Source organism: Malaclemys terrapin, chromosome 3 (assembly GCF_027887155.1).
Source record: "Malaclemys terrapin pileata isolate rMalTer1 chromosome 3, rMalTer1.hap1, whole genome shotgun sequence".
In the NCBI taxonomy this organism is placed as follows: domain Eukaryota; kingdom Metazoa; phylum Chordata; order Testudines; family Emydidae; genus Malaclemys; species Malaclemys terrapin.
In genome coordinates this window covers 94,636,773-94,661,288 of record NC_071507.1, presented here as the reverse complement: position 1 = coordinate 94,661,288, position 24,516 = coordinate 94,636,773, and the positions used below count along the sequence as shown (strand labels likewise).

The 24,516-nt window shown below is 41.3% G+C and overlaps 1 protein-coding gene across 5 annotated transcripts in view; it reads right to left on the bottom strand.

Moving 5' to 3' along the window:
• The window catches only part of RGS17 (regulator of G protein signaling 17), an 82,670-nt gene that overhangs the window by 13,130 nt on the left and 45,024 nt on the right, over positions 1 to 24,516 (bottom strand). For 2 of the 5 annotated variants that reach the window (XM_054022664.1, XM_054022659.1), the window contains exon 2: positions 17,507 to 17,650. The exons of 1 other annotated variant lie outside the window; for it this stretch is intronic. In XM_054022664.1, the coding sequence (XP_053878639.1) occupies positions 17,507 to 17,625 (119 nt within the window). In that variant the 5' untranslated portion in view covers positions 17,626 to 17,650. Of the gene's footprint in view, positions 1 to 17,506; positions 17,738 to 24,516 lie in introns of those variants that run through there. 2 more of the 5 variants (XM_054022658.1, XM_054022661.1) reach the window with 1 other exon arrangement.

The window sequence follows — 24,516 nt, the reverse complement described above, 5'->3', positions numbered from 1 at the left end:
TCAAAAGAGCCTAAGTAATCTAGGAGCACAAATTCCACTGAAAGTCCCCAAAACTCTTTTGATAATTCCACCCAGTTCTTTCAGACACTCAAAAAGTTCCAGAATGTCCTTACAGTGAAACTTTTGCCCTCCTGCTATTCTGAAACAATGGAAGTAATTTACATTTGGGACCTGATCCTTTATGCTCTGGGAATCCAGTACTCTTGTGGACTTCAGCTGATGCATCAGGAGCCAGATTCTAATCTCAGTTACACTGGTCTAAGTACAGTGAAGTCAGTGATGTTACAGCAAATTTACACAGGTGTAACTAAGAGCACTATTACTATGTTATTGTAACTAGGTGATTAAGCTGATGTCCGATGATGCATGGCTGTCATCAGTTAGTATTTATACAAGCATGATCTCAGTTATCATCTCCAAACCGTTAAGATATTTTTGAAATCACTATATACCCATCAATGCACATTCTATACCTCTATCAACATAAAATAAGGAAGTTATTAAAACTCTTTCCCTGGTGTCATTCAATATGCTGCAGGGTATATGGAATGTAGAAGTCAAACTAAGAAAGCATAGTCTAGTGCAGTGGTGGGCAACCTGCGGCCTGCGTGCTGCATGTGGCCTGTCATAAACATACAGCTAAGGGCAGCATAAAATCCCTCTTTATCCTGTAAAGGGTTAATTCCTCTTTTACCTGTAAAGGGTTAAGAAGCTCAGATAACCTGGGTGGCACCTGACCAAAAGGACCAATAAGGGGAGAAGATACTTTCAAATCTGTGGGGGAAGGTTTTTTGTCTGTGTCTCTCGGAGCCAGCCAGGAAACAGGACAGGGAAATTACATCTCCTTAAGCATATCTGAACTAAGCATCTAGTACTGTAGAAATAGTAAATAATAGGAAAGAAATGCGTTAGGTTACCTTTTGTTTTAGCTTGTGAATTTTCTCTGTGCTAAGAGGGAGGTTTATCCCTGTTTTTGTAACTTTATGTTTTGCCTAGAGGGGAAATCCTCTGTGTTTTTGAGTCTTTTGTTATTCTGTAAAGTACTTACCATCCTGATTTTACAGAGGTGATTCTTTTACCTTTTCTTTAATTAAAATTCTTCTTTTAAGAACCTGATTGATTTTTCATTGTTCTTAAGATCCAAGGGTTTGGGTCTGTGTTCACCTGTACCAATTGGTGATGATATTTGGGAAATGTAGGGCTCCAAGTGGCCCTCCCTGAATGTTTGTTTTAATCACTTGGTGGTGGCAGCGATACTAAGGCAAAGAGGGAATTTGTGCCTTGGGGAAGTTTTTAACCTAAGCTGGAAAAATAAGCTTAGGGGGTCTTTCATGCATGTCCCCACATCTGTACCCCAGAGTTCAGAGTGGGGAAGGAACCCTGACACGGCCCATCAGGGTAATCTGATTGCAGACCACAACACCGACCGCAGCTCCCAGTGTTAGCAGGTCACCGTTCTCAGCCAATGGGAGCTGTGGGAAGTGGCAGGCTGCAGGGACGTCCTGGCTGCCGCTTCCCGCAGCTCTGATTGGCTGGGAACGGGGATCCGCAGTCACTGGGAGCTGCGGGGGGCCATGCCTGCAGATGGTCAACGTCAGCAAAATGTCTTGTGGTCCTCAATCAGATTACCCTGATGGGCAGCACGCGGGCCGCAGTTTGCCCACCACTGGTCTAGTGGGAAAAGCACTGGAGTGTCAGGAAATTTGTATTTTATTCCCACTTCTGTAACCTTGGGTAAAATCCTATCACTTCTTTGCACCTGTTTCCATCCCATCCTTTGTGTTGTATGTTTAGATTGTAGGCTTTTCATGGCAGGGACCATCGCTTACTATGCATTTGTATAAGTAGTGAAATGGGGTCCTGATCTTGGTAAGGCCTCTGGGCACTGCTGTAATAAAAACAAAAATTTATCCTCACCACAGCCTAAGGACCAGATGAAGTTGATGGAACTTGCATGCATCCAAGGACAGAATTTGGCTCTAAAACTAGAAATCAGCATTGTATACATTTAGTATCAATGTACAGTTTCAGCTAAACTTACTGGGGGCTGACAGACATTCTCACATGTTTCTCTGTAACCTGTTTGTCCTCAGGAAGTGTCTGTTTCACGGGGTTATAATTCATAGTATTCACAGACACTTCCTGCTGCTGGGAAGTCTAATTATCACAGAATTAAGAGACTGGGGAAAAAAGACAGGTAGGTTATAGATACATATATTTTAAAGACAGATGGGACCATTGTGATCATCTAGGCTGGCCTCCTGTATAACACAGGCCAGGAATTAATTTCCACTTCAAGTCCAATAACTGGTTGAACTAGGGCATATCTGTTAAAACATCCAATTTTAATTACAAAAATCACAGTGATAGAGAATATACCACAACCCTTACTATGTTGCTCCAATGGTTAGTTACCTTCACTGTTAAAAATATTGCACCTTATTTCTAGTTTGATTTTTTTCCTAGTTTCAGCTTCCACCCGGAGGATCTTCTTATATCTGTCCTCCAGTTAGTTACTAGCTCCTGCATTGGCAGGGAGACTAAGAACTATGCCCTGTAGCAAGCAGTAGCGATGGAATGGTCATCCCCAAATCGAGACAAAACTAAATACATCTCACAAGATACTAAGGGACAGATTCTGAAGCCATTGGAATTAGAGATTAATGTAGTGCCATGATATTGCAGTGCATATGAGCAGATGACTATTGGCTTTTTTTTTATACAATAGAAAAGAGAATGAATAAGTTGTCTGGCGCCTTACTTGTAAGTCAGCTGGAAGCTTTGAGCCATAGGCCAGTGAAAACTGGGCAGGACAATGTTTATTTAGGAGCAGAGAAGCATGACAATGTTGCTCTATTATATGAAAAGATCACTGAAATACCAGTAAAATCCACTGACAAAGCTGTATAACTATGAATGATACAGCCAGGCAACCTCCAAGCTATGTTATACAGAACCTAGCTAGTTAATAAATCCCTCTCCTACCTCCCTATTTATGTTTGCCAAAAATAAACTTATCTGCTTGAAATTTCACACACTCAATCTTATACAGCGATAGATTTTTTTTTCCTTTTGAAAATGTGAAGCCATAAGGAGAATACCAGTATTAGGTTTAATTAATTTAATATTTTCTGAATTTTTTTGGCTTGTCTCAGTTCCTAAGACCTAGAGACTCCATGTTTATTTGATCTTCACAAGAATTGGTACCCGGAGCTAGTTTTTTGGGTATAGAGGGGTTTCTCAGCAAGATTTAGAAATTAAAGTTAGTTCATGCATGCACTTTGGACTCTGCAGTATTAAATCCTCATGCTGGCTCTGTATTGTGGATTTTTAGAACGCTGCATGGTGCAGCTACTTTGGTGCCAGCTTCAGAAAGCTCATGTTAGAGCAGTTCATATTCTCTTCTAATCTAGGTGATGCATGCAGAGATACTTCTCAGAACCTGACCCTGTTTTCAGTTGCCTATAACTTTGTAAACTTTAACCATTCGATCTGAAGTTTTCCATTCTGAGTGTCTGCCTCACACTGACTTTTCCTGGAAAGTTTCAGCAAATAACAGTTTCTCCAAACAATTATAAGGAAAAATATATATTTGCCCACATTAAAAAAAAATTCTATAACTGTTTCATTGAGAAGCTCTAGCATCTCCATATGTTGAAGCAGGGACTAGAAGTTCAGTGGGTTGTTGATGGTAGGAAATGCCTCTGGTGTCAGGGATGTGCCTTTTGCATTCTGAAAATACACCCTCTTTGGGGCAAATTGTGAGCATCTGAAAATTTAAGTTCAGGCATGCTCAGTAAAGACTTGTTAAGTGTTCCTGTAGTTGCTGCTCTGGAGACTGCAAACAAATCTGCTGGATTTTAATACAAGAACTCTGAAAACTAAACCAGGTAACTTCACTCACTCACTAGGAGGACAGCTGAACAAAGCATTTTAAAAAATAAAGTGTCTTGTATTTCACTCCTGATCAGTTATTTTTGCTTAATTCTTCTCAAGAAGGTCTCTTTACAGGTTATATATTTAAGATGTTTAGCTTCCCTCTTAATATGAGGTGACCAGTCAGTATACTACCCCTTAATGCACATTCAAGGGCCAAACACTGATGTCCATGATCAATTTGGTCTGTGGCTTGTTGTAGTTTTGTATATATATGTTTTTTCTTCCACAATCACTAGTGTATTATTCAAAAAGGTTTGTTAGCCACCTGCTAGAAGACAGCAATTCAGACAGTGAAATATGCATGAACACGCACATCACCATGAACAGGCAAGTTAGTCTTCAGCATGCAGTAAGTGTCTCCATGATTTTTAGAAAAGTTTTATAACCTTTAAAGGTCACCTCCTACTAGGCAAAACCTAGCAGGTAGTTTGAGGCAGGTTTCATTGTATTAGCATGCAATTAGTTTTGGCTTATATTCCACGAGCAAGCTCTCATATAATTTGACTTACTCTTCTCTTCCCATTGAGATAGTGAGAGATTGGCAATTGGCTTCAAGGAGAGTAGGATCATGCCTTTTATTTCTACATGTCAAACTGAAGTATGGTCTCTATTAGATACTTCCTCACCCTAACAGAACCTACAAAAGCAAGAAGTTTTGTTGAATTGTCTTCCTAAACCTGGGGGTAGAGAGGGGTAATGTGGTCCTGCATGAGATTCTGCAAGTCTTTCAATAAACTAGCTACAATGGAATGAATAGAGGAGAGAGTTTTAGCCTTTATTGTGAATTTCCTTGGTTTAGACAGTGTTTTAGTTTTAATATGAAGTGGTGTTGGTGCCGTATATTTGCTATTGCAGTATACAATCTATGTACTTCTATATAATATGAATTTAATAAGAGTGTAGGGAAGAATTTATTGCTCTGTACATTCATATGCATTTTCCCAATTAGATAACAGAAATCTATATTACAAGAAACTCTGGTTTTAAGTGGAGCCTTTCATACTCTCAGCATCTCAAATCCATTAAGATGTCATTAGATGCTGGTGGTGGTGCTGCCATGGAGGCAGACACAGGAAACATTACGCACCAAGCTGCAGTTAGCAGCCTTAGTATTAGACTGTATTTTACTGAAGGAACTTTGATCAATACTCTGAGATTCTATCCCTTCCCACCTCAACTCTGAATGCGCCGTGGAATCTCTCTGCTGCCAAGATAGCCAAAGATGTGGAGAAGGGACCCCCCTTTCTCTGCAGTATGGCACCTCTAAACTCATCTTAGTACCATGCTGTCAGGTATGAGCCTAGGTGCCGATGCGGTACAGCATCCTAATAGTTCTACTTACAAATATGCACTTATTTTCAGGTTTTGAAGTTGTTTTTCCATATGTGCCAGTATATTACTACTTCTTGGCTTTCAGGTTAAGGGCAATATGTAGATAAATCTCTGATGCACTGTATTTACTGAGGGACAACCAGTCCTAAATGCTCAATTACTGAGGGACAATCTCCACTCATTGCTATATTTGCTTTCTACAACCAACTCTCTGTAAAACTTTTCATGACTGATATACCTGAATATTTGGATGCGAACACCTAAATTGTATAATTAAATTTATTAATCTAAATTTGGGTTATTGCTGATTATGTACTATATGTATTTTATGATTTTTAAAGCATACTTTGTACTTTTGAATGATTTAAGCACTATACCCAGATGTACCAACGCAATTCCCTTAACCTGTGCATTATAGAATTTTAACCTTAGCTTTAATAAAAATTCAGATTGTGAGTTTAGTCTTTTTCAGGTAATTTACAGTCACTATGATCATGTTTATAGAGAAAGATTTGAGTTAAATGTTACAGTTTGGGGGCTATTTTAACAAAATTTAAATGAAGAAATACCTGTTTATAATTTTATTATATATATTATTTTTTATATTTTATATTAAATTATATGGATATTATTTATATATTATTATATAAAAAAGGTGATGGTGGGAGATGATTTTGAGGTCATTGATGACACGTGTGAATTTGAGGACATACAAAAGCAGACAAGCATTTTAAAAGGTCTAGTGATACAACACTGTCCACAAGGGGGCTTTACTAAACCCTGCTTATTTCCTAGTTGTCTCTCTCCTCCCAGAATTTCATAGTGAACACTGATGGAAGAAAAAAAATTTCAACTGACCTCCGTCATAAAGAAATCACACTGCTTTTATATAGTATTTACAGCAGACGCTATTAAATAAATATTTTGGAAACTTTTAGTCTTCTCTCAGAAAAGGTGTCCTATTTTAGACTCAAATGTAGAGTGCACTTTAAGAAATCTACTACTGCAATCTGGTGTGCTAAGTCCTCTTACCACTGATTTTAATGGAATTATTCTGGTTCTATTTCACTACAGCAGGGCTGGCCTCTGGTTCATGAACTTAGGCAAATATTAGACTTGGGGTGGCCTTACCCTATTTTGATCTCCATCCCACCAACTCACCCAACAGTCCACTTGTCTCCCTGTCAGTTTCATTTCTTCCTTCAAAAGATTGTTGTTCTTTATATTCTGTTGCGTGCAGAGGGTATGTGTAGTTTCTAGACATGCCCCCGAGTCCTTAATACTGACTGCAGCTATTCTACAAGTGATTGGTATATTTGAAAGACATAAAGGCACCTGTCATCTAGGTCTCAGAGAACTAGAAAGGACACTAATTTAAAGGGACACCAGGTGAACAGAAGCTTCACCATCAGAGTGGTTTGGAGCAGTCTTTTGGCAGATGACTTTAGTGATTCCAATGCTATTCCAACAAGTGCACATTGGGTCTCAGTTCTCTGCAGCCTTACACTTTGTATAGCCACTTACATTTGCTTTGCACAGGTGTGAGTGACTATCCAAGATATAAGGCAGTGGAGAATTGGAGCCCATTAGGAAGTTGCCAAGGGCATGATGAGAGTTAGCTTTGCTAAGTCCGTCCGCTTGTTGCACTCTTGTTGCTTCTTTCACAATGGGGAGAGATGACCAGAATGTTCCTGCTAAGCTCTTATAGCTTTATTCAAAGGTATTATTAAGTTTTTGGGTTAGGGAGTCTAAGTTTTTTATAAAGATTCCTATTATGAGATTGAAGAACATACTTTCTTAATAAATTAAATAGGATTAAACCGGTTTTGCACAGCATTGCATTATATTTTGTTACAGTTTTGAAATAACGGATTAAATGGTTAAGTAGGACCTTCAGTCTTCCACTTCCACAGATACAGATTGAAACCTCCAGTAGGTCACCTACAGAGAGGAGCATTTAAAATAGCCACCACACAATTTAGTACAGATGGTCTCTAGCAAGAGAGAGATTCAAGACTGGATTATAGCAGAGGTGTTGCTATTTGGGACTGAAGTACATTGGCAGAGTTAAGTATAAGTGTTTATATACTTGCCTATATGCTTCAAGTCAAATTAGGGATGTTACCCCTTCATTTTCATTCAACCATTCATTTTTTAATTTATTTTTCAAAACACTGCTGGGTTGAGATCATTAGATTGGTCTGTATGGATACAGACAGAAGTTTGCACTGTTTCACAATGGACTTTAATTGCTATTTTTCAAATTTTCCATAGAGCGAAGGACTCAATTGGAGCAGCATGTGCCCCCAACACAGAGACGTCAAAGGGAGTTGAAGGCACCCTAAATTTGCTAGTTTATAACCACGAATGCTGCCAACTGGCTATGCGTTTGTATTTCCAACTCATATTAAGATGACTAGATAAGACTGTCATCACCTTTATTCTGCCTTGATGAATAACTGGCCTACTTTTAGCAGAAGATTCTCCATCTTCTGGGTTTTATCTACTAGGACTTAGCCTCCAAAGACTCATTTCCATGATCTATCCTCATTTTTATTTAAAACCCCTAGACATTTATTCCTGTTTTAACTGACATTTTAAACTGATTTGGAATAATACATAGTTACATGATAAACCTTTACCAGTTGGAAGTTATGCTGCTAACAAATTGACTGGAGCTAGTACCTTTTCCCTTTCAGTTAGGAACCAGTGTCTTATTTGGATAAGAATTTCTCCTGATAGAAACTTAAATATGTAATGTCCTGTTATATGCCACTGTTGAATAAAATTGAAAACTTACAAAATTTTCCCTTGTCCTTTAAGGTACCATACAGAGTGTCCTAATTCCCACTTTATTTTCAATTTAGGCCTATGTTAAGCCTCTCCCCTTGCAGCAGTTTTGTGTTTTTTCCAGGGTCTGAAGTCAATGCATCTTTGTGTAGCTATATAAATGTCACACCTGAAAGGAGAAGACAAAGCTTCTTCACAATATGTTCTGGACTGACATGGGGCCAATGCTCCTACCCACTGAAACTCACACAAACTGGATTCTGGTGCCCTAGCTCTCCAGTTTCTTTTCCAGCACCACAGCTTTGCTCATCTGTCCTGGTGGCAGAAAGTCCACCCGTGGCAGGACTATAACACTTCAAGCCTCCCACAGCCCGTTCTCCCCACCCTGGAGCTGAATGACATTGCCCAGAAGGTGGGTGAGGTTGGCTGTGAAGAGGGAGAGCTAGGATGCCAGCACGATGTGCTGAATCAGCACATTTCCTGGAGGGTCTTCAAGCTACCCTCTTCTGATGGAGGGGGTACCTGCACTCCTTGCCTTCCCCTCAGGGATGAATTTCTCGTCAAGGTCAGCTACCCCTACATGCACAAGTGGTGCTGCAACAGGCTGGAATCAAGATCACTTTCTAAAATTAACTAGGTTTAGTCTTAGATCTCCTTCTAAGAAACTACTGCCAGCAGCTTAGGTGTGGCTGAATAAGATTAAGAGTCATGTGATCCTACATATTTACTCTTCAAATCAGGGGGATTGTGGGTCTGATTTTTTACACCCTAATTTTCCCAGCAATTTCCAATTGTTTGTTTGAAATGGGGCCACCAGATTTTCATTGTGGGGGATTTCAACTCTCCCTCTTATTTTTTCAGACTTTGCTATCAGAATGAGGGGGGGTTCTGAATTTAGCACTATTGTATACACCAGGGGTCGGCAACATTTGGCACGCGGCTCGCCATGGTAAGCACCCTAGCGGGCCGGGCCAGTTTATTTACCTGCTGACGCGGCAGGTTCGGCCGATCGCGGCCCCCACTGGCTGCAGTTCGCCGTCCCAGGCCAATGGGAGTGGCGGGAAGCGGCGCGGGCGAGGGATGTGCTGGCCGCGGCTTCCCACCACCCCCATTGGCCCGGGACGGCAAACCTCAGCCAGTGGGGGCCGCGATCGGCCAAACCTGCCACGTCAGCAGGTAAATAAACTGGCCCGGCTCGCTAGGGTGCTTACTCTGGCGAGCCACGTGCCAAATGTTGCTGACCCCTGGTATACACAAAGGTATTTCCATTTTGTTTTGTGACACTTCAGTTTAAGTTATGGACTACCTGCTAATTCCATACATTTAGGTTTTTCCCGTCAGCCCATCCTTCCTGGGTTACCACAGATGGACAAGTCATAGTAAATACAGACACGAACCTCAATGCATCTCAGAACTAATGTGAACTTTTGAGGTTAGAAAAATTAGGTTACCGTTTCAGAAACACACCCCTTCCCTCCCACCACCCTAACAATTGGCCAATAACAGTGCAACAATTTCCTAGAATACTGCAGTATAGTGTCTGTTCTATATTGCTATATGTTAGACTCTCCAATTCATCTGAATCAAAACTCAAATTCACAAGTGGAATGGCTGAACATAGGCTGTGGCTTTAAATGCCCCCCTCCCCCTCCAAAAACCCCAAACCAAATAACTCACTCTTGTTCTGAAGTCATTGTGGAATAGTTACTTAAGTAGTTAAATAATGCACGTGGTACCCAATTGAACCCCCATCACACCTTGTGTAATCATTTACACAAGCACAGAGTGGGTATGAAGTACTACCAGTTAGAATGGTACCATTTTACACCCACTTTGCACTGGTGTAAGTGACAATAAGGTGCGGGGCAATGATCTGTCAGTTTCTTGGTTATCTTTGAAGTTCTTCAGCCCAGATCTCTCTCTTTCTCTCTCGCTGAAACCACACCTGAGAATTGTTTGTTAATCTCAGCCTACTAATTGCTGGAAGTTTGCCCTTCTCATTAAACCAGAACACAATCTGGCACAGTATATCAGGCAGGGCCCAGGCCCAAAGGTTTGCAAGGCAGATTGCGATGCCCTGGGAGAGTTGTGTAAACAGTGTGCACAGAGCCACCTGTTTCTAGCCCTGTTACAAGCACTAAACATTCATAAGGCTCCAGTACAATCAGCAGGAAAAATCCTTGCCCCTGCCGAATGATGATTTGAAGAGTGAGCATGTTTATTTTTAATGTTATATACTCTAGGACTATACATGTTCCCCCCCTCTGCTGTTTCGCTGTTGCCGCAACAGCTTTCTTTTTCTTTCTTTCTTTCTTTCTTTCTTTCTTTCTTTCTTTCTTTCAAAGAAGTGTTTGGAGTATAGCTTAAGTACCATTAATTTAACCAATTAAGGCATGAAAAGAGTACTCTAACAGACAGAATGTCTTCTTTTTGGTTGTCCAATGCTGAAAGTTAAGTTTTCCCATTTTAGGTAGCTTGGAGAACCTTGAGTGGGGCCAGTTTTCAGGACTAAGTAGTTAAATCTCTGCCCTGTCCCCCCAGTCTTGTGATGCAAAAAAGAGAATGTTTGCTAGACAGCTCTGTCTAGCACCCTAGAAACTAGGAGTTAATGGATCCAAAGAGAAGACAATTTAGAAGATTGTATGTACAAGAACATTTTCTGCATAGTGTGAGAATTAGGCCCAGATTGTGAGTTTCATTCAGATTCTACTGGTTTCATTGGGAGTTTTGCTTGAAAGGGAGCTCCGGTGCACTCCCTTATAGTTACTCTGACACAAATCTAGCAAGACTGGCCCAATCAAAGTGGTTTATGTTGGCTAAGCCTTTCATTTCTGGTTCTCCAGGTTTCTTGCGGTGCTACCACCATTCCATAGAGCATTAAGACATTCTAGCTACTGTACATTTGACAACACAGCAAGTTTGCTCACGAAGAATCTTTAACTATCCAAGACGACAGACAGATGATCCTTGCTGGGGATTCTATACTAAGAAGAATCAAATGAACATTCTGCAAGAGACAGGCATGCCTTAGGACGATGTGCTCTTTTCCTGGAGCCAAGACACGAGATCTCTCTCTAAGATTGGATGAGCTTTTGAAATTGATGGGAAAGGATCCATTTGTGATGGTTCCTATCAGCACTAATGAGAGTACATCATGGGATAGGTCTCAGACAACAGATGACTTCAGGGAAGAGTGCTGAAGAAAAATCATATACAAACAAACAATCTCCAGGGAGATCCTTCCTGTCCTGTGAGTGAATGAAGACAGAAGGCAGAAGATTCTGGAAGTGAACCACTGGTTAGATAAGTGGTGTAGGGTGGAGAGTTTTGGTTTTGTGGAACATTGGTTTCCCCCTCCTGCTGAGGTTGAGGACATCCAAACTATACAGTCCCCTCTCCCCATAGAAGGTGGGCCAATCTCCTCGGGGGCAGGCTGGCTAGAGCAGTCAGGAGGGCATTAAATTAACAACAAAAGGGAATGGTAAAAGGCAGGAAGACATGAGCTCTCAATTAGCACAAAAATGAGATTTGAGAACAAAATTAATCAAGGACCAAAGGAGAAGAAATTCTTTAAATTACATTCACACCAGTGCTAGGAGCCTGGATAACAAACAAGAGGAATTGGAATTTCTCATTCATGAACATAAGTTTGATCTAGGTAGTATCACCAAAACCTACAGGGTGGAGTCACGTGACTAGAATGTTATAGCCATTGATTTTAACCTCTTTAGGAAGGATCAAGTGGGCAAAAGGGGAGGAGGAGTGACACTATGTCAAAAGTGGCATCATCTGTTTCCAAGTCATTGCTAACTCAGAAAAAAATTATCTTGAATGCTTATGGATCAATATCCTAACAGATAAAGCACAAGATGTTACAGACCACCAAATCACCCTAGGGAACAGGATGACCGCCTGCTTATGCACCTAACTATCAAGTGTAGGGTAAAAAAGCTGCGTGATTGGGGCGGTGGGATTTCAATTTGAGTGACATATGGGGATCTCATGAATTTCTGAATATTATAGGTGACTATTTTCTAACTCAGAAAGCTTTGCAGCTAACATCTGTGATTTCTATATTAGACCTTGTCTTGACAGAGAAAGAGAAATTGATTACAGAACTAAACATTAATGGTAGTTTAGGTACAAGTGATCATAATTTGGTCTCATTTCTAATGTGCAAACAGAACAAAGTCCAAACCAATGATATGCATTTGGGACTTTAAAATGGGCAAGTTCACAAAGATTAAATGAATTATGAGATAAAGCAATGTAGAGGAAGAATTTAAACCATGAAAATGTGTGTGATAATTGGGAATAGTTCATGAACACTTTACTAGATGCCCCAAAAGCTATAATTCGACAATCAAGGAAGAAGGTCATACTGGTAAAAACACCTAACTGGTTTAGAGGGGAAGCAAATGCAGTGATCAACCAACCAACCAACCAAATAATGTGTATATTTATATAACAAATGGATGAAAGGGGAAGTTGATGGTAATGAATGTAAATCAGAAGCCAGGAATTGTAGAAAATTGATATGGGAATCAAAGAGATACAAGGAGAAGTTGATGGCCAGCAGAATTAATGACAAAAAGAAGGAGTCTTTTTAAGTATATTGTGAAACTGAAAGAATCCTAACAATTGTATTGGTCCATTACTAGATGGAAATGGTAGAATTATCAATAATAATACAGAAAAGGCAGAACTGTTCAATAAATATTTCTGTTGGGGGGGAGCAGATGATGTAGTCATATCATATGATAAGACTCTTTCCATTCCAATAGTATCTCTGGAGGACGTTAAATAGCAGCTACTAATGTTAGACATTTTTAAATAATCACACCTAGGTAACTTGCACCCAAGAGTTTTAAAAAGAGTTGGCTGAGGATCTCACTGGACCATTAATGTTGATTTTCAATAAGTCTTGGAACACTGGGGAAATTCCAAAAGACTGGAAGAAAACTAATGTTGCACCTCTATTATGAAGGGTAAATGGGATGACCCTGTAATTATAGGCTTGTCAGTCTGACATTGATCCTGGGTAAGATAATGGAGTGGCTGATATGGGACTCGATTAAGAGAGTAAATGAGGTTAATAGAGCTGATGCCAATCAACATTGATTTATATGAAATAGATCTTGTCAAACTAACTTGGTATTTTTTTATGATATTACAAGTTCAGTTGATAAAGGTAACAGTGTTGATGTAATATACTTAGATTTCTTTAAGGCATTTGAATTGGTACTGCACATTTTTATTAAAAAAATTAAACAAATACAAAATTAACACGGCACATGTTAAATAGTTTAAAAATTGGATAACTGATAGACCTCAAAATGTAATTGTAAATGGGGAATCTTAATCAAGTGGGTTTACTTCTAGTGGGATCCCGCAGGGATCAGTTCTTGTCCCTGCGCTATTTAACATTTTTATCAGTGACCTGGAAGAAAACATAAAATCACCATTGATAAAGGTTGCAGATGACATACAAATTGGGAGTGGTAAATAATTAAGAGGACAGGTCACTGATACAGAGCGATCTGGATTGTCTGATAAGCTCTATGTAAGCAAACTACACATTTAAATATGGCTAAATGTAAACGTATCCATACTTACATGATGGGGGTAAAAGAGTGACTGAAAGGGGGTCATGTTGGATAAATCAGCTGTACATGAGCTCCCAGTGAGACACTGAGGCCAAAAGGGCTAATGCAATCCTTGGATGCATAAACGGGAATTCCAAGTAGAAGCAGAGCGGTTACTTTACCTCTATTGAGCACTGGTGCTACTGCTGCTGGAATATTGTGTCCATTTCTGGTGTCCACAATTGAAGGATGTTGGTAAGTTAGAGAAGGTCCTGAGAAGAGCCCTGAGAATGCTTAAATTATTAGAAAACATACCTCACAGTGGTACCCTCATGGAGGTAAGGGGTGACCTGGTTACAGTCTACAAGTACCCTACATGGGGTATAGATGTTTAATGATGGGCTCTTCAATCTAGCAGAGACAGGTATAATACGATCCAATGGCTGGAAGCTGAAGCTAGACAAATTCAGACTGAAAATAAAGCACACATTTTAAACAGTGAGAATAATTAATCACTGGAACTATTTACCAAGGATTGTGGTGGATTCTCCATCACTGGCAATTTTCAACTCAACATTGGATTTTTTTTTTTAAAAAGAGATGCTCTACTTCAAGAGGAATTATTTTGGGAAAATTCTATGGCATGGTTACACAGGACATGAAACTAGATGATCACAATGGTCCATTCTAGCCTTGAACTCTAGGAATGTGTTTTTAAGTGTAGTGAAATGGTTAACAGAAAGGGACAGTTTCTTTCCCACCTCTCCCTGTAACAGCCGGCATTGACAACCCACACCAATAGCGCTGGAACACTTTTTATAGTGGGGGTGAAGAAAGTCAGCTAACTGTAAAGCAGTGGTCCTCAAACTTTTTACCTCATGCCCCCCTTTATCCCTGTCCACGCCCCCCGCCCCCCAGAGCTGAGGCCAAGAGTGGGGCCATGGCTCCGTGAGAGGAGGATGCGGACAGGGGCAAGGGGGCTAAGGTAGGGGCCACAGCTGGGGTGGCATGGGGCTGGCAGCTGGAAGTGGAAACCCAGGCAGGGGGCCAGCAGCTGGGAGTGGAACCCTGGGCGGGGCTAGAAGCAGAGCTTCAGCACCCCCGGCACCTATTGTTCCTGCCCCTATGACCAGCACTGTTTTGTCCTTCTAAACTACTAATGCTTACTATCACTGGACTTCCAGTGCTATTGGAAATAGCTTCCAAAATTAACGGATGACACTTATTTAAAAAATACATAGTTTAAAAAATATAACCCACAACATACCTAATCATTCTCATAAGGTACACGGAATAGCTTTCTGAATAAAGACCTAATGCTGCTAACAAGTTCTCTGTTAGGAAAGATATTATATCCACAAACAAAGGTGTGGGTATTTGACTAAGTTGCTATGTAAACAGAATCTTAATCCTCATTTGACTTTAACACTGGGTGGAATGAAAGAAAACTGAAATATCACATGACTCGCTAGGATATTTTTAGAACTGTAATGACTTGTCCAGAGCTGTCAGCTAATGAACTAGCACCTTGAACAGATACAGCCTTGTTATTGACAAAAGTGAAAGCATTCATTATAAGCTGCGCAAGCCACGCTCCAAGGTGGGCAAGTATTATACTTATTTTTTAATAGCAAGGAGATTGAGGCACAGAGAGGGTAAGTGATCTGAATTGTCTAACGTCACACAGGTTGCTGGCAGAGCTGGAAATAGCCAACAGCGTCAGTACTGGCAGGTTCTATTAGAGCATTGTCACCAGTAATGAACCCAATGATGTCTCCATAAAGACATCTGGTGAGATTCATAATACTCCAGATAGAAGGACTGATGGAACTGGGGAGAGTCTGGGTAGGTTTAAGACCAGCATAGTCTGTTATGATAATCTAATATGACTTCCTGCATAATATGGCTCCAGAGAATTTCTTGCCTGCAAGAATAATCAGCAAGTCCGGTTTCTCATGTAGGTTTTTTTATATATATAAAAGCTATTAGAGAAAATGAATGAGGGAAATAAAGTAGCATGCTGGCTCCTTGTAGCCATAAACAAGCTCACAAGACAAATTCCACACCAAGACAAATATTTCATTTTGACTCAAGCTCTAAAAGGGCCAAAATTGCCTTTCAGAAATGACTCCCCCTCAACCCCTCCTTCCCCTCACATGCCTTCTTTGGGCTTTAATCACAGATTCAGAAGTTAGAGGTGGGAGACCCATTAGGTCATCATTCTGCCCGTGCAGGATTTATTTTCACCATTATATTTTCCAAATATTGTCCAGGTTAGTTTTAAGAGTCATAAGCAATGGCATTTCCACTACATCTCTCAAGCTAGCCTGTTAGACTTTACTTTTAAGATAGAAAATAGACTTAGCCAGACAAGGTTCTTCATGCACAATCAAGTCCACATTAAGAAAAAAAAAGTCAGGATATGATCAGCAATAAACACTTCTACAAAAGCTGTTGAGAGTACACCCAACATTGTAATGCAATGATGGATCATATCTACACTGAATATGCACACGCTGTTCAAATGTATGGGAACCATCCTGCTCTGGAGGCTCTCCAAGGGAAACAAAGCTCTAAGAATGTGTGAGGAGAACTGATTATTCAGATATCTATCCCAGTGCAGCCTATAAAGATCCATAAGTAAAGTCGATACTTATGGCCCCGCATACCCTTTACACAAGCCAGAGAAGAGCAGAGGCAGCACAGTGCTTGTCTTCACATTTAAGACCCTTTCAGACTCTCTGTGTTGTATGGAGTGAACATATAGCAAGAAGCAGGATAGCTTTCTAATAGCATGTCCTCACTCACTCTTTCTTGTTCCCATGGATCCTCTGGTTCTGTGAGAGCTGGAAGTTTGTGCCATTCTGTTTCTGCCCCTGTAGCAAAGAGGAGGATGTGGCAGGGAAGTGGTTCAGAAGAGGCTGTTCCATTGTGATATTTGGTACCCTCTGATGTGCATTTTTAGATGCAGGAAAAGGAGCAAATGGCTGACTTAAGTGTAAAACAGGAGAGATGTACACAGAATGGCCACTCCAAAAAGACTCAGATGATTATATCTTTGCATAGGCCCCTGAGCAATTCTGAGGGTAGCTTTATGCTTCATTAGGACTAGCCATGTGTGTAAAGTTAAGTATGTATATAAATTGGAGCCTTCTATATTACGGCAATAGATACCTTAGACAGACAGCTCAGCAAAATGATTAATTAAAGTTATTTTGAAACAGAAGTTCATAGATTTAAGCTTCAAACTCCCCAATCCAATTCTTCCTTTAAGAATAGCTGAGTAGCAACGATTTTCCCTGCTAAAATAGTGCTTTTTGCTAGTTGGAAGATCACAGTGGAAATCCATTTTTTTATGCTCTCAGACTAGAGAATTTAGTTAACAGTTTATTAATTCAACAACTAAATTGCTACAGCACTATATAGTTCCCATTTCTGTCCATTTACCTCCCAATGAATGCAAAGATAAAGTGTTTTGAAACATTTCTTATAGTTTAGAGTGAACGATGTAAATACTAAAAAATACAAACTGAGACAAGAGTGTCTTAAATGTAAAATTAAGACATTTTCAAGATCATCTGCCCATCTGAGTTTTACACCCGCTACTTCCTCATTTTATGATAATAACTTTGCAAAGGGGGCAAAATTAAAGTCGTATTTTCAATCCCTGCTGCCTCATCTGTAACACAAGAGGTCCAAAGAGCAGAGAACTATTTAATAAAATTTTTATGTAGAAAAATAAAGTCTGACTTTCAGCAGTATCACTCTCAGAGAACTCCATACAATCCCAGCAACTGGCAGTTTTCACTCTCATTGGTTACCTGTGTTGAATAGGATACCAAGTACACTACGGGACATACCATGAGCAGCTGCAACAACAGCACCAACAAAAGCAACATGTGTTGTTGGGCCTTTGGTTTCCAGGTGCTTGAGACACAGCAGATGTTCCTTCATTTTGTGACTGCTGCCTTTTTCTCATTTCAGCTACTTCAGTACCCAAGTGGCTACAAGAACACAGACATAAGAGATTTATAGAATTACTACAGACAAACATGAAGTACAATCACATTTTCTACATTAATTATATTAAGTCTCTCAAAAACTTTTGGCAATGAAGACAAATAGCCATCATCTGTGCTGCCTAAGTAGTAATTTTACAATAAAAACATTTTGCTAAAACAATACATTCCAGTGACGTGCTTATGCTCCTGTTCTGATTACTTTGACTAGAATAAAAGGCTGTTTGTTATCCTTACAATCACTAGCACACACCTCACCACTTGTTAGAGCTTAAAATATTAATGACAATATGACTATCCAACTTTTTTTTGTTTTTTCCATCTCTTTAAAACTATTGTAAGATGGTAATTCACTTAAAAACATGAGCCTGACTTTGATCTTTGTTATTCCAGTGTAAGATAGAATTAAACTGCCCTGAAGTCTGAATTGGAACACTACAACTGATGTGATGCATCAGTCAGGGCTAATACCTATTATTTATCATTAATTAGTCCAGATTAGCATTACTGTGGGTTTGGCTACTGGAGTTATCTGTGCATCGAAGGAAAAGTAAACATTTCACATCTTTCCCAGTGTTAGGCTTTTTGGCTAGGCAAGTTTTTCCTTCCCTCATCACCAGTACTTCCCAGATTTTCTGAAACCAAGCTATTTTTTCCTTCCAGTGGTTTGTACTTATTCCAGCTGGAATTAATATTCCATGTATTAGCTGAACTTTTCATATGAAGAGAATAAGAGTAAAGTTAGGTTTATTAAGGGATTTTATTAAGGGATTTTTTTTCCACTGGTGCACACAGTATGACTCAGTTTGCATACACCGAATCAGCAACAGTGAAAGTTAAACCTTAAATGGCTTCTTTCTAAAATCACTGAAGTATTTTCAGCACTACATTTCATAACAGTCGCTAAGGGAGTCTGTGGCTATACAGCCACACATTCCCACCTGTCATGTGACAGGGGTATTAATTACATCAAGTCAAGTTGAGAGACTGGGGCTTGGAAGCATTTCAATTTTTTGCCAGAACTGGTGTGCTTTCAGACTTTCATACCTTTCTTAAGTGAGTTACTCACAATATCCATCCCCTCTCCTAGCTCCCCCCCCCAAAAAAAACCCCACAACTCTCTACACCAGCAGTTTTAAATCAGAGGTCTGGGGCTTCCTGAGGAGGCTACAAGCAGATGTCAGGGGATCCGCCAAGCAGGGCTGTTATTAGACTCACTGGGGCCCAGGGCAGAAAGCCAAAGCCCTGCCACACAGGGTTTAAGTCCAGGACTCTGAGCCCCACCACCTGCAGCTGAAGCCGAAGCCTGAGCAATTTAGCTTCTGGGGGCCCCTGTGGTTGGGGCCCCAGGCAATTGCTCATCTTCCTACCCCCTAACTCCAGTCCTGGCTTTTATATGCAGAAAAACAGTTATTGTGGCACAGGTGGGCCATGGAGTTTTTAGGATTCAAGTATTTGATCAAGTTAAAATGAAAGATCATATTAAACAGTGATTGATTTAAGTGAAAGGCACTACATTATATATACATATATAAAAGAACTATCACTTCCACCATTCAGGTATGAATCTCAGAAGTCATGCCCTGCATGAAGGTGTGTGTTAATGTTACTGATGCTATTTCTTATGGTTTATATTTGCAATTTATAGGGAGCCATACACTTGTGTAGCACTGGTTGAAGATTTAAAAAGGTCAATTTTTTGTAAAATATTGAAAGTTACAGGAAAATTCTTAATGTTTCAGCCAGTTCTAAGTGTTTATTAACACTATACATTTGCCATAGCTGAGAAGAATGCCTTCATTTTTGTGATAGTGTTATATTTTGTTTGCTAATAACAGAAGGAGGGAAGAGTGCTACAGCATGACAACATGTAGTTCAAAACATCTGACATGTATAATGTCACTTTCCCTGAACTAAATATAGGGACGACTCTGCTGTGCACGCATGATGCAGTTAATCTGCTTTATAATTACCATACCATGCTCTGAACTGAACCTACAGAAACCATGCACTGACTAGTATATGGGTGCTGACGAAGGATCTTTCATATGGTATGTTCTCTTCTTGAGGCCAACACCTGAATTCTAGAAACTTTTGGACATAACTTCCCATAATTTAGCAGTCTCAGAAATCAACAGGACTACTCATGGGTCTAAGTGTTTGCAGGATTGGGGTCTTTGTCAACAAAGAAATATTGGGCCAGTAGGATAAAAATGAAAAAATTCTCCATATTCCACATATCTTTAAAGTTGTACAAGAAATGTAGGATTGTTGCATGTCAGAAATACCCATCCCCCACATTTCCCCAGGAAGAGCAACAAAAGAGAGGTTCAGGGGGCACAGTCTCTTCCAAGTGCTCTGACTATGCTATACAGGCTGATGTAAAGGGTGAAGAGAAAACACTAAACATGATGGCAGGGCATACAGTGGTGCGAAGGCTTGTGTTTTGTGGGGGGTCGAGAATGTGGTAGATTGACCACACTCGTGCCTTTATAGTCCCAATATACAGACACTCCCTGACTTACGCAAGCATTCTGTTCCGGAATGCCTTGTAATTTTGCATAAGTCGGAAACGTATCTCCAACCATTATGCCAAAAAAACAAACAAACACCATACCTCCTATTTCTAGCTTACGGAACTTTTTCCATAAGTGCGGATCTGCATAAGTCGGGTCTTGCGTAACCCAGGGCGTGTTTGTAATGTTCAGGGAATTTGGTGGCACAGAGGGCTTGGGCACTATTTGCTCTCTGCAACCCCATCAAGTTCATTTTTGGTCACAGTTGATACAAGTTTGGAGCCTCAACCTCATTTCATAGTACATTTATCTGAAAATACAAAACATTGCTTTAATTTGACGTGACTGGCAGTCTGCTCTATCGATGTTCAAGACTAGAATAGCAGAGGGTGTTGCTCCCACTGACTGAGGTGCATTTGCAGAGCTTACACAGAACCTGGCTCAAGTCAATTCTATCAGTCCCTCACTTCTGTGAGCATGACATTCCCTCAGATCCTATAAGGGAAAGTTTACAAGCAATCAGCAAATCCCAAGGGTGGTGGTGCAAGCCAGACATTCATTTACTGAGCACAGAGGTGCGGGGGTGATCAGGAGTCAAGCTTTTCATCTTTGCTTGCTTTGACAGTTAACTATTGTATTTGCAAATATCAGACCTGATCCTATTGTCTTCTCTGACAAAATTCCCATTGATTTCATTAAGTGTTTAGGCTGTAGGAGAGGGATTATCAAACTCATTCTTTGGATATATTCAGTGATTGAGCTATGGAATGTAAACAGTGACTTAGTCATATGATGGGGATGCCTTTTGTCTGATCCAGGTTATGAAAATGAAGTTTAGAATTCTAAACTCAGATCAATCTAGTGAGATGATTGTTTGACTGGAACCAAATGTAAGGGAATGACGATAGAGATCCAAAATTATGCGACCTGATTTTGAACAGAGATTCTGTGATAGTGATACAAGCTGGAATTACATATTTTGAGTTTGCATTTTAGCTTTTGAAAGGTCTCATTCTTCTTGAGATCCCAGAGAGAAATTAGCTCTGTGCTGGGCATGAACACTGTGGAAATAACGGGCAAAAGTCCATCTGCCCAATAGAAGCAGCATCTCTTCCTAGCACTATAAAGGAGATTAGATAGACTCTCCTATATCAGGTAGCACACCGTGGGCCCAATTCCCTTCTCACTTTTTAACATCTGGATATTTCCATTTGCTTCAATTTTATGACCTCCGATTTGTGAGATCAGAATCTGGCACCATTTTACACAAGAGTTCAATTCACTTTCTAGGGGTTATCTAAGTACTATGGCCCTCATCACCATAGCATCTGAGCATCTCATGATAATTAATGGATTTTATCCTCACAGTGCCCCTTTGAGGCAGGAAAGAACTATCCCCATTTTACAGATGCAAAAGTATGGTACAGGGTAGATTAAGTAATTTAGTAACATTTACATAATTTTTTAAAGCAGCAACGCAAGAGAAACATATGTATCCTTTGTGTGCAGTCAGACCCATATTAGTTTAAGATGAAATGAACAAACCCTGTGAAACTTGGAGTCAGGCTCGTTGTCAGTTGTATGGAGTTGACTGCACTAAGACTCCTACTGACATATTTAGGACATAATTACCACAAAATTCACTGTAATTAGCACAGAAATCCCCTAGTGCACAGAGCAATATCTTGGGATGCGACCTCAAAAAGAAGGGACTATATTAAGAAACATTTGCTTCATTACACACCTTACAACTGGGAAAGCATAATGGATATTGACTGAGGAGTTGAAACCCCAAATGATTCATCCTAGAGGATAAAGAGATGATCCTTCACAACCCATTTCACATTCTTGTCCCCCACCATCTCACATGGGGCTTACACTTAAATTCTTAAATTTCTTCCCCAGAAATCCCCAAGATACAGCGTTCTTCACTCGCCTGCCTTTTGGACATTGCACCAGACCCTGACCACATCAACTCAATTGTTCTATTGGCTCCTCTCCTCTGATGCATCAAGATCAAGCTTCTTGTCCCTGCTTCAAAGCCATGCAGAACAGTCCCTCCTCGTATCTGAGCTTTTCTTTTGATATTGTCTCGTCCCCCATCAATTGGGCTAGTTTTGATACCCCATTCACCTGCATCTCCTATAAATGTTCCTGCACTTTGTTCCACACTGCCCCTTATGTTGGAAAGTCCTTCCTGATTTGCAAACTTTTTCCTCCTTCCCCAACCCTCACACCTCATTCAAGTTTCTCCCCCATCACCCTTCTGCTGCAACATCTACAAGAAGTTAACCAGGACATCCATTTAGTCAAATAAAACCCACCCTCTTTATTCCATCATGCGGTGCAATAGTCCTTGTTTGAGGCAGTGTTTGAGGGAGGTTTAGGTTGGACATTAGGAAAAACTTCCTAACTGTCAGGTTGGTTAAGCACTGGAATAAATTGCTTAGGGAGGTTGTGGAATCTCCATCATTGGAGGTTTTTAAGAGCAGGTTGGACAAACACCTGTCAGGGATGTTCTAGATAATATTTAGTTCAGCCATGAGTGCAGGGGACTGAACTAGACGACTTCTCGAGGCCCCTTCCAGTCCTATGATTCTATTATCGTAGTGATGTTGCCCCTAGCATAAGTCTTAAAATAACGTTTTATTTAAGGGCGGACCCATTGGTATACCAGAGCAGTGCAAAGCTGCCAGAGTGCACCAGCCTGTTAAGCTGGTTGACAGCAGCTTGCACTGCTCTTGTGATGCAAAGCAGAACAAATCTAGCCCTTCCTTTACAATGTACTCATGTTTTTAGGGGGCTGTGTTAGTGAGACCAGTGCTAAGTGAAGGCAGGCAGGGAGAATACAGTCCTATTGTCCATCCCTGCACTCCTGCCTCCTTTCTCCTAGCAGTGCTGCCTCAATGCACAGTGGCGCCAAGGCCGCATGCCATTGGGAACCTTTCAAGCACTGATGCCCAAGCTAGCATGCATCTACAGAATTTTTAAAGAGCCGTGACAGTTGGCTCAAGTAATTTGCCAATGAGAACTCTAGACTTGTGTTCAGTCTCCCTCACACCAACTCATTACAACCAATAGACTTTGCAAGTTAGGTATAGAGGAATGGTTGTTGATTGAACTACCTTCGATGTCACAATGAATGGCCCCACTTGAGTTACCTCAGCCTAGACGTTAGAAGCAATTAACTTAGCTTAACTGCCACTTAGTTTCTTAAAATATCAATTATGCATAAGATTTAAATGCATTGCAATTATATGGAAAGTGTTTGCATTATGCACTTGTTAACATCATTTGGGAAGAAGAGACTGACAGATGCCAAGTTTCTTAAAGAACCCCTTTAAATTGCAACTCAAACTGATTAACACATTTACTTGTAAGTTCTCCAGAAATTCATTCTGCACTCCATAAGTTCTGTACATTTGAGGATATATTATTTTGTACCAACTCCCTCCCTCACAAACCACGAGATTGAATCCTGCTTTAAGTGCAAAATTAGGGTTACCATACGTCCTCTTTTTCCCGGACATGTCCGGCTTTTCGGCAGTCAAACCCCCGTCCGGGGGGAATTGCCAAAAAGCGGAACATGTCCGGGAAAATGGCGGCTCTGTTTAAGAGCCCGGCTGCCTGAACGCTACCTGCTTCGGGCAGCCCCATGCCTGGAGACCCTGCGCCGCCGGAGCCCGGGAGGGGAAGTGCCCGGCTGGGGGCGCAGGGTCTGGAGGCACGGGGCTGCCCGAAGCCCGTAGCGCTCGGGCAGCCCGGCTCTTAAATAGAGCCGCCGGGACTGGAGCCTCCAGCCACCGGGGCTGTGTGTAACTGACACAGTGTCAGTTACACAGAGCCCCGGCCGCTGGAGGCTCTGTTTAAGAGCCGGGCTGCCGGAGCGCTACCGGCTTCGGGCAGCCCCGTGCCTCCAGACCCTGCGCCCCCAGCCGGGCACTTCCCCTCCCGGGCTCCGGCGGCGCAGAGTCTCCAGGCACGGGGCTGCCCGAAGCCAGTAGCGCTTGGGCAGCCCGGCTCTTAAACAGAGCCTCCAGCGGCTGGGGCTCTGTGTAACTGACACTGTGTCAGTTACACACAGCCCCGGCGGCTGGAGGCTCCAGCCCCCGCGGCTCTATTTAAGAGCCGGGCTGCCCGAGCGCTACCGGCTTCGGGCAGCCCCGTGCCTCCAGACCCTGCGCCACCGGAGCCCGGGAGGGGAAGTGCCCGGCTGGGGGTGCAGGGTCTGGAGGCACGGGGCTGCCCGAAGCCAGTAGCGCTTGGGCAGCCCGGCTCTTAAACAGAGCGGGGGCGGCTGGAGCCTCCAGCCCCCGGGGCTCTGTGTAACTGACC